Source organism: Grammomys surdaster, unplaced genomic scaffold (assembly GCF_004785775.1).
Source record: "Grammomys surdaster isolate TR1022 unplaced genomic scaffold, NIH_TR_1.0 143, whole genome shotgun sequence".
Classification (NCBI taxonomy): Eukaryota; Metazoa; Chordata; class Mammalia; order Rodentia; family Muridae; genus Grammomys; species Grammomys surdaster.
Window position 1 is genome coordinate 4,748,573 of NW_021604601.1, and position 14,270 is coordinate 4,762,842.

General features: G+C 37.9%; 1 protein-coding gene and 1 pseudogene across 1 annotated transcript in view; one reads left to right on the forward strand and one right to left on the reverse strand.

Annotated features, from left to right (window-relative positions):
- Positions 1–14,270, reverse strand: part of Syne1 (spectrin repeat containing nuclear envelope protein 1) — a 471,763-nt gene that overhangs the window by 345,648 nt on the left and 111,845 nt on the right. The window contains exons 9-10 of the mRNA XM_028764327.1: positions 11,152–11,261; positions 4,018–4,125 (exon numbers count right to left, since the gene is read on the reverse strand). Coding sequence (XP_028620160.1) covers positions 4,018–4,125; positions 11,152–11,261 — 218 coding nt within the window. The remainder of the gene's footprint in view (positions 1–4,017; positions 4,126–11,151; positions 11,262–14,270) is intronic.
- LOC114618557 lies at positions 13,096–13,386 on the forward strand (annotated as a pseudogene).

The window sequence follows — 14,270 nt, forward strand, 5'->3', positions numbered from 1 at the left end:
ACACACACACACACACACACACACACACACACACACACACACACACAATTAGGCATCCCAGAAGTGATTTGACCGAGATAAAAAGCAAAAGCAGGACTAATGCCTAGAAATTATGGAGTCTGCATAGAAATAGATGAAACTGGCAAAACATAAATCAATACTGATTGAGCTCACCAGACCCAGAAAAGCAAATGTAGAGAAATCTCTTGCATATATGGATCTTCCATTTAAATATTTGGTTTTGTATATTTAACCTAAAGTCCATGTGGAAGCCTGGGACCTAGAAATCAGCCACTGAAGGCAGAAGCCTGATGGGTGGGAGTAGTATAGCATGTGTAGAATGAATGCAGAGAGGGGAAGTACTGGGAGTTGATCAAGCATGGAAGAGGGTGTGGAACAAGACAATGAAGTATTAGAGGAAGACTTAACTAAAATGAAAGGTATGTGCAAAAGCTATGTAGAAGTCTATGATCTTCCAAACACCTCCAATTCAATTAGAGGCAGTACTCTCTAAATGAATATACTCAGAGTTAAAGGGCTATGTTGGGATAGAGGTTTTGGGGAGAAGAGAAAGTAGGGGGTGGTTTACCCAAAACTAAAGATACATGATGAAGTCTTATGAAAATCACCTAGTTTGAAGTAGTATATGTAAACATATATACATGCATATATAAACATATATAATATATAGATATATTATACACACACATATAGAGATTTTGACCAGAATTACCCTGCGTATGTAGACAATGCTGTACTCAGAAGGCATGGGTTGCAAAATGAATGTCTAAGTTTGTCATGCATAAGGTACATACCCATGAGTTATGGTACTCAAACCAACACAGGCTATACCCAATGTTTTGTTTGTTCGTCATAACTAGATGGTAAGACCCTATTGCTGAAGACACCACTAACTTTGGCTACAGGACATACAGAAGTCAACCTGACACTGATCAGGAAACTCTACTGTCCCGCTTACACTGTGCTAACGTGTATTATGAAGGCTGCTGAGAGAAAAGATGTCAGAGGCCTTATCCATTGCTGAATGCTGCACTCTGCAATACTGGCCCACTGGTGTGCTCACTGATGTGCCCACTGGTGTGGCAGTGGCATACTGTGGTCATGAGGGTTAACTAAGTGCTTCCTGATTGTGTCCACTCTACAGGAGTGATCTCATGTCTGTTACCATAAAAATAGTCAAATTCCTATGACTGTGGAGATTATAGACCTGGTTGGGTAGATTTCTGCTAAATGGACATGCTATCAAACTGAGTTCTAAATGTTCTACACTTTTGCCTGTAGCTCTGGGCTGCTCTCAATTTTACAGAGAAGCTTCTTTTTCCAGTGGATTGTGGCTAATGGAGAGATTCATTACTGATTACAGTCAAGGGTATAAGGAATTATGAGTGTTCTGCTGTGCATGGGTCATCTCCATGAACATCTTTATCATCTATGTCAACCATCCAAGGACCAAGGAATTTCACCAAAGAGGGCAGGAGCACGGAATATAGCTGGTGGATGTGAAAAGAAGTCTGGGGAGTGTTCATGTCTGGACATGGCATTCTGTTGTACTTACTGACTCTCTGTAGCTATGGTTACCTGCACAAACATCAAGCCAATCAGACTTCCAGCATGGATGGGAGATGGGCACCTGAGCCCCAACTTTAGCTGAAGAACTAGTGACCAGTAATAGCTACTAGGGGAGGGAGAGTCATCTTACTTGTGACTGGCAGCTGGTAGTTGCTTTTGCTCCAGTTTGTGGTCACACACACACACACACACACACACACACACACACACACACCTAGAGTTAGCAATAACTGGAGTCAAGGGGTTAGCAGTAATAACAACCGTAACGAATAAAAGAGGACACGAAGGTGGAGTGCAATGGAGTACAGGGCACTAGGAAAAGTTGAGGGAAGGGAGTGGTGGATGAATATATATTGTGTGATGCACAAAACTTTTAAAGAGTAAAACTGTTACTTAAAAGTAATTTTAAAACATTAAAAAGGACTAATACTAGTGAAATAATTTATGAACCGGTTCGAGTTTGTTAGGAAAGCATAGTCAAATATAATTATGAGTGTATATATACTAATAACCAAAATAGGTGATTTTCAATAAATGTTATTACAGTACATCATGTTATATATCATAATGTTATCATTTATCTTACATGTCAACTAATTCTTAATTAAACATACCTAGATTAACATTTAAGCAATTCTGTCTGAAGAGGCTTACTTTGAGGCCTTATTATTTATATAATAATCACTTAATTTTATGCCATAAGATTAAGTATCCCACAGAATATTGAAAACTCTTCATTTAGACCTAACCATAGACTTGATACAACCATAAAAATAGTCACTCTGAAGTTGCACTTTTTCTTATAATAAACTAGCACATCTACAAAGTAATTCTATTCCTATATATGAATTGAAAATAACGGTTCACTGTAAATTTGCACATCTCAAACAGGACTCCACATCCAGTTTTGAATCGAAAATGCCATTAAGATGCACAGTTAGATTACAGAGCAGGGAAAAGCCATACAGAGTTCAGCAGATTCTGAAAAGAATTTCAGTTATAAACATGCAAATTCCCTTGAAGAACACTGGGGGGAGTTGAACTCATATTTGACCATAAACTTGTGAAATGCTGAAGAAACAAAAATGTACAAGAAATCTTCAAGTTTGTCCCACGGAATTCTGTGTGTGGGAAAACTGGAGCTGTGTTACCTCTGATGAGCCGAATGAAGAAAATACGGATTACATAATGTGGCTGGGAAAGTTTTCCCTGCATGCTGCTGCTCCTGTGTGCAGGACACTTTCTCCTCATGGCTCGTTGTTTTATTTTGTTTTGTTTTTCTGATTTACTCTTTTCTTCTCATAGAATAACACCTGCTCCTATAGGAAGCTTTATTTCTTGCAATTTAACCTTAATGACTTGTACTACAGCTAAAACTTACCAACAAACAAAACAAATACATCTCCCCTGTTTCTGCACTTTGTTATCAGTTTCCTGGCCTAATTGTTTTACAACAAAGGGCATCACTGCAAATTTTGTGGAGTGGAGGAATAAGAAGATTATATTGAATTTCAAAGCAAAGGAATCCATGGAAACTAGGCACAAATTTATTGTTTTTCCAAGTTAAAAAAAAAGATGGCGTGATCATCTGAATTTAGGTATATTTATATGAGTTTATTCTCATCATTAAGTACTTTATCATCTACCATGTTGGATGGCTCAGGTCACTGTAACACTGTAACTTTTTGGTAGGAAAATAAGGTGGGGGGGAAGAAAAATGACTGTAATGTAACAGGGTGGAGTAGGTGACAGATTGTTTCTTGAAATGTGTTACATCTAGCTTGCCCACTAAAATGAAGTGGAATCTGAAACAGGAGGAAAATGGCAACTCCCCAGGCAAGAAGTCACAACTTTTTAATGGGAAAAACCTTCTGTTACAAGATCTTCTGGGAAGTGTAAATTAAAAACAGAAATTCAGCTCATGGAGTTGTAAGGAGACTGGACACAGCTCTCTGACCTCAGCTCAAGAGCAACTGTCTTAGGCAGGACAGGTCACAGTTAAAACTCTTTCCCTCCACGGACTCTTGGCAAATACACATGTTGCAATTCTTTCTTAAATTCCATTTATTTCAGTGGTTTTGCCTGGTGTCAAGTCAGCTACTTATTTTAGTGGATTGTTATGTCAGCTGACATCTATGAGCCCAAAGACCTTTGTAAACAATGGCTCTGTGTGTTTGTTCTGTGCTGTGGAAAAGACTGAGCTGTCAACAATGATGACACCTCAGTCCTCTGTACTGAGGACATAGTGTAACTTAAGACTACCTGCTGCCATAGTACTGTTCTTTTCAAACTTAAAATGATGTGTGTTACTTATTTAAAGAATTTCCTCACTAATATAATTCGGAAGATTAGACATATATTATATAACATATCTTCATCTCGTCCATGAAAAACTTCAGAAAATCTAAATCTCTGTTCCACACTTACCTGATATTTGTCCTGCAGATTTGACTCTGTCATCTGTGCCCTTGTCAAATCTCTCTCAAATTGTTCTATCCAAACTTTTGTTTCCTTCAAAATTAGTCTGTCATCCCTCTGGAAGCCAAGAAGCAATGGAATGTTATTGATAACTGTAAAATTAATCCCTGCTTATTAGTAGTATTTAGTACACACCAGGTGTTTCTGAAAAGCCCCTCCTCCCTTATTGCACATCTTTCCTCAGTATAAGAAACAAAACTTATTCTAGATAAAACCTTTTTAAATACTAAGATTATCTTCCTTCTGTTTCCTCATCAACCTTAAGGAAAGTTAGTGTTAGCTTAAGTTACCGCGTTAACTTATTAATAAGGAAAAACATGCTCAAGACAGAACACCTGAATCCAAACTACACTAAAATACAGTGATATCTGGAGCAGAAATATAAGCCTGAGTGTTGCTCCCCAAAATTTGAATGTTGGGCTGGAAAGATGGCTCAGTGGTTAAAAGCACTGACTATTCTTCCAGAGGTCCTGAGTTCAATTCCCAGCAACCACATAGTGGCTCACAACCATCCGTAATGGGATCTGATGCTCTCTTTTGGTGTGTCTGAAGACAGCTACAGTATACATAAAATAAATGAATGATTCTTTAAAAATAAAGCATGGGTGTAGATAACCCAAGGGTCTACTGTGGATGGGGTAAATTTTGGTTGTCAAGGGTTGTCTGTCGTCATGGTAACATTAGACAAATCATGCATATCGCTCTTTTAAGTATGCTAATACTATATCTACTTTATACATAGGAAACACACTTAGACTGTTCAATATTGTTTTCCTTGCTGTATGACACCTACTACAGATTTACCAATTCATCTTCACAATTAAATTTCCAGTTTTCACTCACTTACTCAGATCCAAAACTAAAAGCAGAAACATCCCAGTACCCATGAAGTGAAAACTGTAATTTTCCTTGGATCTTATTACTTATATGAATGCCAAGGTAAATAGGAACAGATTTCACATGATTTTTTTTTCTGCTCTCTTGTACATGGCTTTCAACTACAACATCTCCCTGGCTTGACTGGACCATTTTACACCCTTTCTATGGTTTGGGAAATAACTTGAGGTTACCTACTGTTGCACACCCAGGGCAGGGAAAAACACACAGCATTGGTATGATTCACGACTTGGTTCATCATCAGGTCTTGGAGATGAGGCTATCTTTTTCCTAAATACTTACTTCTCCCTTTTCTGAGAGCTTCTCTGACAAGTTTTTCCTGGCATACAACTGTGAGCTAGGCGTTGCCTATGCTAGTTCATCTTAACATGTAAACGGTCTTACACTCACCTGGAGGGATTGGGATAACCTGGATGGATAACACACCCAACTGGCTCAATACTCAATACACATTTCCTGGCTCAATAGATGTGGGAAAGACCAAGGAACTGTTATCACAAACAGATGTTCAGGTGGGCCTAAGGCTGCTGGTTAGCAACCTGCAGAGCCACACAAAGGACTCTCCTCTAAAAGCCTGTAGCAACCTCAGCCCCTACATCCATCCATCCGGATGTCTGACATTGTTTTTTGTTTCTAGCAACTAATGTGGGGCTTGGCACTCTGTCTTTCAACAGATGAGTATGGAATAATGACTACTTGGTAGTATATTTATTATGAAAAGATTGAGACAGGGACCAGACTATAAGGCCTCATCTCTTCACCATGATGTTCTTTTGAAAGAGCAGGTGAATGCAATCAAAAAGGTCACCATTTCTTATTGGGTAGTTTTCATGCTCACAAATGAACTAGTGATGACTGCACAGTCGTGGCCTCACAGGGAAAATGTTCCTACTCTTGTCTCCTGGGAAGGGGAGGTCAGAGTGACCACTCATCTTCCCTGGCCTTTGCCACAGTGAGCTGTGAATGCCATTATCCGCCTTCTGTAGCAGGTATCTTGTCAACCTCTCTGCTTCTAACACACACTGGGAACTGGGCCTAAGAGCAGCTGCAGGTTACTAATTGAAATTACTTCACGAATCATCTGAGGATTATGCTCAGAAATAACTGCATTAGGGGCTCTCCGGCAGCCCCCTGATGGTGGCAGGGAAGAGACAAACCACCCACAAAGAGAGATGCAAACATGTTTACACTCAACATTTCCCATTGTAAGAGGGAAATGAAGCTCAATAAAATACCAGGAGTCTCAGAAACTATTGGCTGGGTGGCTTTTCTTCAAATGGTCATTTTAGCATGCTTTTAAAAGACACGGAGGTCTGTTTGCCTACTGAGGGTGGTACTTCACACCCAATACATCATACCAACCAGGTAAACTGAGAATTCCCTTCCTCTCTATCCATCTTTCAAACACAAAGACACGTTTATATTTTTGTGTCATGTTTACATAGGCAAAAAGTTATGTTGCATGGATCAGGCATTCAAAGTAATTGAATATTTGATGAAAGATTAACTACTTATAGCTTTCTAATGTGTGGTGGTATAAGTCCAGGACCTAGGCGTTATATAAAGATAAAGGAAAGTTAAAAGGTAGGCTAAGCACTCAACAACTTTCACACGAGCAAGAATTTAAAACATTCATTCTGCAATACTTCCAAGCATTTACTACATATATGGACTTTGCTGAGCCCCGTGACCCAGTATTGGTCCAAGAACATATGAGGAAATGTAGACCACGGACACACTGGAACTTTCCCTTTTCAGTAGTTTTCTGCCAACTAGCTTAAGATATCGAAATAGTCATCTCGCTTGACTTCTACGTGTCTACATCACATTGAGAAAAACCTAACATGGTCATTATACGTCTCCCTCTAGTAGTGCTATTATGTCCGGCATCTGATACCATGTTGCAATTAACTGTTAGTGGGCTTAGGTTAGCACTGATGTTTAGTGGCACAGACAATATTATTTGTCATGTTAGACAGTAAAGGAATTGACACGAAGATGTTAAAAGGAATGTGGGCATGAAAAAAATACACGCAAATGAATGATGCAGAAGTTAAGGAGCGAAGAGTATTTGAGACTCCTTAAATCTTACCTTAGAGTTTTGTATATAATTTGCAAAAGATGGATAAACTGGAAATATTTCCTAACAATATGAAAATATATAGACACTTAATGTAAATCAGGAGCAAAATTATATATGAAAAGATGAAACTCATTGGACAGGCATCTGTTCCATTGGTAGACAATTATTCAAGACATAAAGTGACTTTTTATGCTTTGATAGCGTCTACCAAGCCAGTGAAATTCGCTGAACAATGACATTTTATTTGAACTTAAAATATTCATGTGTGGCAATACATATAATTTATAAACTTGCTTTAAAATAATTTTAAATACTGTAGATGAAATATATAAGGAAAGATTATGTAGACACTTATTTTTCCCTGTTCATACACTGACAGGATATGCATCTGTCTGTTGGGACCATGGTTAAGACCGTGCTTACCTTTTGAGAGAAGTCAGTAATATTTGAATGGAAGAAAAAATGATGAAGCTTATTAGGCAGTTGACTTAGTCAACCAGCCTATTTTACTCAGTTATGACTGAGTACAAATTGCCCAAGGAATATCTTGCATAGAAAAATTTCTTCATTGGTGTTATTGGCCGAAGAATGGAAATGAATACTTCCAGTCAGAAACTTTATATATAAATCAATTATATGTATATAATATATTAATATTATGTATGATATCTATGTATGTGAGCATGTGTGTATATGCATATGCATATATTTACATTTTACCTACTTAGTGCCTGTGTAAGCATTAGGTGAGGAGTGGATGCTTCCAGGGCATGTGTGGAGGTCAGACGACAATTTGCAGGAGTCAGTTCTCTCCTACCCTGTGGGTCCAGGGATCTGAGCTCAGATCATCAGGCTTGGCTGGCTTCTTTACCACTGTGCCAAGCCGCTGGACCAAAAAGAAAATCATACTTTAAATGTATCCATAACTTATTTCATTTAAATAGCATCATGGAGGGAACATAGAAATCAAATAGAGAGAAATGATCTGGTATTATTTAAAAACAGACTAAGAAATTTGCTAAGACCCAAGTAAACTAATACCAAAGGCTCTGAAGGGGCTGCACATGTTACTCTAATACAGACACCAGTAAAACTCTGCGAAGCTTCTTCACTTCATTATGCACCTTAACGTCATTGACAAATACAAGCGCTAAAATACATTTTAATTACTAAAATATTCAGCATTATATGCTTATTTTCTACATATAAAATCCCACAGCAAAGGGCAAAGTTTATAAAACATTTTCTAAAACATTTATAAAAACATTTTCTTAAAATTAATTTTAAGATGACCTGGAAGATGCCATCCAAGTCTTCCTATTATAAAAGAAATGAGGAATATATATATATATATATTTTGGTTTTTCGAGACAGGGTTTCTCTGTATAGCCCTGGCTGTCCTGGAACTCACTCTGTAGACCAGGCTAGCCTTGAACTCAGAAATCCACCTGCCTCTGCCTCCCAAGTGCTGGGATTAAAGGCGAGCACCACCACTGCCCGGCTCGAGGAAAATATTTTTAAATAAATTAAATAAATTAAATTTATTTGCTACATTATTGCTAATCTCTCAATACTGAGGCTTCTTTAGTGAAGCGTATTAAAAATGTGTGTAACTTCTGTGTGTGTCTTCCTTGTGGGTTTTCTGTGTCTGTGTGTCCTTTGTGTGTGTTTTCTATGTGTGTATGTCCTGTGAACGTGTGTGTGTGTGTGTGTGTGTACGTGTTTTCTTGTCTCTAAAAATTTTTTGCCTTATGCTCTTGCTCAGGGGCATCATCTTTTGATCATCAGATGTCTCTAGCCCATGGAATACCATGAAATAGGTAAAATGTAAACATAGGCATAAACATTCCCATACACATAAATGCCCACACACATACAATACATATAACATATATAATACTAATATATGTTCTGTAAATAAAATTTATTTATAAATTTTCTAATGAGAAGTACACATTTATCTTGCCATTCTATCTAAAAAGACAGTTTTTTTTTTTAAAATTGGTTATTTTATTTACATTTCAAATGTTATACCCATTCCCAGTTTCCTCTCTGCAAACCTCCTATCCCAACCCCCTTCCCTCTGCCTCTATGAGGGTGCTCCCCTACTTACCCACCCACTCCTGCCTCACTGCCTTAGCATCCCCCTAGGCTGAGGCATCGAGCCTCCACAGAAGCAAGGGCCTCCCTTCCTACTGATGCCAGATAAGGCAATTCTCTGCTACATATGCTGCTGGAGCCATGGGTCCCTCCATATGTACTCTTTGATTGGTGGTTTAGTCCCTGGTAGCTCTGGGGGTGGGGGGATGACCAGCTAGTTGATATTGTTGTTCTTCCTATGGAGTTGCAATCCTCCTCATCTCATGACCCAAAACACAGTTCTTATCAGAGGCATACCCAAGGGAAAAATTGAAAACCCAGATCACTCATAAGTGCACCTGGGGAACATACCAAAGCAAACTGGAAACCTGTGCTGTGTGAGAATTCAGTACTTTAAATAAAATTCCTCACCCACACAGCAACTTGCAAGCCCAGGTTTACCATCAAAATCTAGAGGGGCTACCCTAGCAAGTGCACAGCCTTCATTTGAGTCTTTCCTGTGCTTCTCGGGAACATTTGCTTTATAATCGCAATAAACTCTAGTAATCAGTCTCTTCCTGGATGCTGGAAACAAGAACAAAAGGTTCCCTAATCTATAGTTCTAGACAGCACAATTCTACCAACCACTCTATTAACATGGCCCAAGAGCATCCTGAAACAAACTGCAGCTTCTCTCCATCCTATCCTGAATCACTGACTTGATCTTTCAGCACAATACCTGTTGTTGTTGCAAACGTAACTTCTGCTCTCTTATTGTTTCTTTCTTGGACCTGTTTATAAGCTTTGGTTGATTGATTGATTATTTGATTATTTATTTATTTATTGTGAAAAATAAATTCATTGTTTACTTGCTTAAAAAATTTTTCTTTATATTCCCCAACAATTCCCAAACTGCAATTGAGATCTGGGAAACAGAGACCAAGGCATCTTGGAAATGCATTCATTTTTTGCCCTGAAGCATTTAGCCTTAAAATTGAAACTGTAGCAAATTCATTAAGCTGTAGTTTAATGAATGCAATACAGATTTCAAGTATCAGAACATTAGAACATTGTGTCCATCTCTGTTTATCTCCTCAGAAAGGAGGCATCTGCTGTGTTGATTAGAATGCCAACTGGAATAGGCATTCTTCCCAGAAGCTTGAACAAGACTTCAAACTCCACTGACAATTTGAAATTCAAATGAGAATAGGAATTGCACTCCTAAGAAACATCTTATAAGAAAATTTCATTCTGTTATTTGTCATAGTTAATTGGAAATTTGCAATGTTTACATTTATAAAATTAGATTATTGAGCACGCACACAATGACCTGCACAGATTTTTTTTATATATTTACAGAAAAATAACTAAAGTTGTATGGGAACTGTGACTTTTTTCTAAAATGGCATGACATAAATATGTTTGGAATTAATAACAATATATTACTTGGTTTGCAATTTCTAGAACTGATTGTATCTAAAAGGTTAAATACATTTTCTTTTTGTCCAAGATTTTAAATTTTATGACAGTGACCATAGGTCATCTGAGCATGTTGAGAGGTGAAAATGTCATTTAAACTATTGAAGGCTGAAAAACTCTAATCACAATGAGAAATTAGAATTTGTGTGAATTATGCCTTACTTCTGTGTTTGCTATGATTAGATACATAAACTTTGAAATTCTCAACTGAATTGCAGCAGATTAAGTAGAAGGAGCTTGCAGACTAGGTATACACTTGATCTAATTATTAGATTCCTAAACTGATGCCTCTCCTTAATTTCAATTTAATTTCAATGTTTATTACTGGCAATGTTCTCTCTGATGTGTCTGTTATAAGAACATGAGAAATCTTTGCCAATCCTATCCCATATACAATATCTATTCCTTACTTAGTTGCAGCTATCTTTATAGCCTTAGACTCAGACTACAGTTCAGTCTGCTTAGCTTCTTAAAAACAGTATGCATGCATCAGTATGTGCGCTCATCATGGAGAGACCCTCAATTCAGAGACAACAAATACCTACATCATTTTCCTGCACATCGCAGCCTGCGCCATGAACATCGGGGTATTGTGTTAGGAACTGGGCCACGTAAGTCATAATAGACTTCTCATCTGGCTTGTCCACATCCACATCTGTAAAAATAAAACTCAAATATGAGTTAATTCACCCTTCAGATGTTTATTAATATACGTTTTGAAATGTAGCTGTTGTGCCTCAAACTCCCATCCTGAACCAGGCAGAAAACAAAACTACTAGTAAGAACTGGTTAGTCTGGATGATACTGAGTGGAAATTTCATCACACCTAGAAGTGACATTTTTTGAGAGAGAACTTTTGGAAAAACAGCACATGCTCTTTGTAGGTCATTTCAAGACAAGTCAATCATTCATCAAAAGTTCTGCATGATTACTTAGGCACGGTGTTAGTTAATAAGCATGCAGTGACATGTCAAGGTGAGTATTTGAGTGAGCATGTGGAATCAAAATGTGCACATATGTAACACTCGTGATGGCTTGCAGTCATAAATATTCTTGCCCATAACAAATAACCTATCCTGATACATTTTATTGTACCTGATTTCTCAGCCAGCTTCTTCACTGGGGGATGCTCCAAATTACAGTGACTTAGACAAGAGACAGCCTTAAAGCATTTCAATCATCATGGTTACTGAAGCTACTGATATTTATGCAAAACCAGCATAAGTCAGGCAAACAATTTTACATATTCAGTAATTATAAATGGGGTAGCGGAGCTCCATAAATCATTCAAATGTAACTAGGTTTGTATTGAAAAGCAATGTATGCAGCCAGAAGCAAACAGAACAAGCTACAGATGCCACAATCAAATACAAAACTAACTCATTATTTTCAAAGACCCCTTTAGATTTGAGATATCATTTCTAGGGACCATCGATATAGGATCTAAGAGTGACACAACTCCCATGAGTTACTAAAGGATCGAAAGATTTGGAATCCCCGAGATGCCTTAAATATAAATTTTGCAATGTCAAGATCCCTTAGGTAGAAGATGCAATGTGAAGAAAGAGTAAAATTACTTCAAGAAATATGAAAAGAGAAAGAAAATCTATATGTAATATATGACGTATGCTGTGATTTAATACATTTTGATGATTCTGTGTTAACATGTAATGTGTATTTATTGATAATTAATATTCCATTCATTGTGTGTGTGTGTGTATGCAAACTACTATCATGGGTATTATTCTATTTTAATCTAGCTCCTTCACTCAATCAAGGATTTTTCTGGGCCTCTCATCTCAGAAGGAGCACATACAGGTCTCTGTGAATTTTTCTCGGAAATGAGAGGAAATCGTCTGTGTTGTAGAGACAGGAGCTCATTCTGAAATCTCATTTGTAACAAATTTGTATTGACTGTTTACATTTATACATTAATTAGTAGAAAGTTCATAATTGCCCAGCCAAATAAGAAATGATCTATAGCAGTTGGATAACCTACTTTGATGTTTTTAATTCACTGTAATAAACAAGTTACTTTTTTATTAACATTTATTTAATGCATCCATGAGTGTCAATTGTCTTTGGAGGCTTGAAAGAACCAAGTCTATTTTTAAAATATATTTGAATGGCCAGGCTTTCCAATCATGTACCAAACAGCTGGAATGATGAATATGGGTCCCCCTCGTGAACTTTGCTGATCAGCGGGGACTTAGTTCTTCTAAGTGCTACCCCTTCTTTTCTGATTTTTCTTTTCTGAACTTCCATTTCTTCAAGGCTTTGGTGGTTTATAGGCAATTCTTTTAATCTGTCACAGCTCGCCAGAATATCTTTTTTAAAAAATAATGTTTGAGAATTTTATACAATAAAATTAAACCTACCAAATCAATTTTGACTGCTCATGTAATCCTAGTGTAGAGCTATCTACAGTAGCATGATTGACCTACCAGAAGATCTGGCATCGCACACGTCTCCCACCCGGCACTGCCATGATGCCCAAGAGGAAAATTAGCACGGATGGAGCTGCGAAAGCAGAGCCCAAGTGCGGCTCCCCGAGACTGTCGGCAAAGCCCGCCCCTGCCAAGGTGGACAGGAAGCCAAAAAAGGCCAAGGGAAAGGATAAAGCAGCAGACAAAAAAGTGCAGATAAAAGGGAAGAGGGGCGCGAGGGGCAAACGGGCTGAAGTGGTTAACCAGCAAACTACAGGTCTATCTGCAGAAAATGGAGAGATGGAAAATCAGAGTCCAGCCTCTGAAGAAGAGAAAGAAGCCAAGTTCGACTAAGCATCCATCATATCTGTCGGTGGTCCCTGCCTCCCTTCTTGTACAATCCGGAGAAATATTTTCATCAACTGTTTTGTAAATGCGAGTTTTTTAGTAGCTCTAGAAACATTTTTACAAGGTGAGGGAATCCCACTTCACTCCATTTTTTAAGTGTAAATGATTTTTTTAAGAGGTTAAATCATTTGCTGGTTGTTTATTTTTTGGTATGACCAGAAAATAGCAGGATACTGAATCAGGAGAGGCTGTGACTGTCTCGGGGGTCACCAGAACATTACGTAGAGGGGGCTAGTTTTATATCCTTCAATACAAAGCATACTAAATGGCAATTTGGAGTCTCAGTCATTCATTTGTGCCTGGAATATTTTCAGTTATATCTGGTCCCGTGTTTGTAGTAGATCCGTTTCGTAAGAAAGCCAGTCTTTGGTCTTTGCCCTGTCAAAACTGTGATGTCTGTGGTCATGGCAGTCCATTTTCTTAACAGTTGTGATAATACGCTGTGAAAGATGGAAATTTTGAGTATGTTTTGTGTGTGGCATAAAATTGTGAATTGGTGGAACTGAGAATTCTGAGCATTTGGTTGTTATGAGAGGTCTTAGGGAAACTTGCCAAGTTTGAGGCTGGAACATCACTGGAATAAGTTAAAAAACAAAACAATGTGTAGTTCTTCATTTGAGTACATGAACACAATGTGACTTTTCAGAGTTTGGGTACGTGAACACAGTATATGGCTCTTTTTGGGTACGTGTGATAAGAATTGGAATGTCTGTGTACTCTGCTCCAATAAAATCTGTTGTGAAAGAGTAAAAAAAAAAGTGATTCTCCCATCTCCAGAAGCCATCAATTGTTCATAACTTCTCAGCTTTGGATGACATTCATGAACTCCA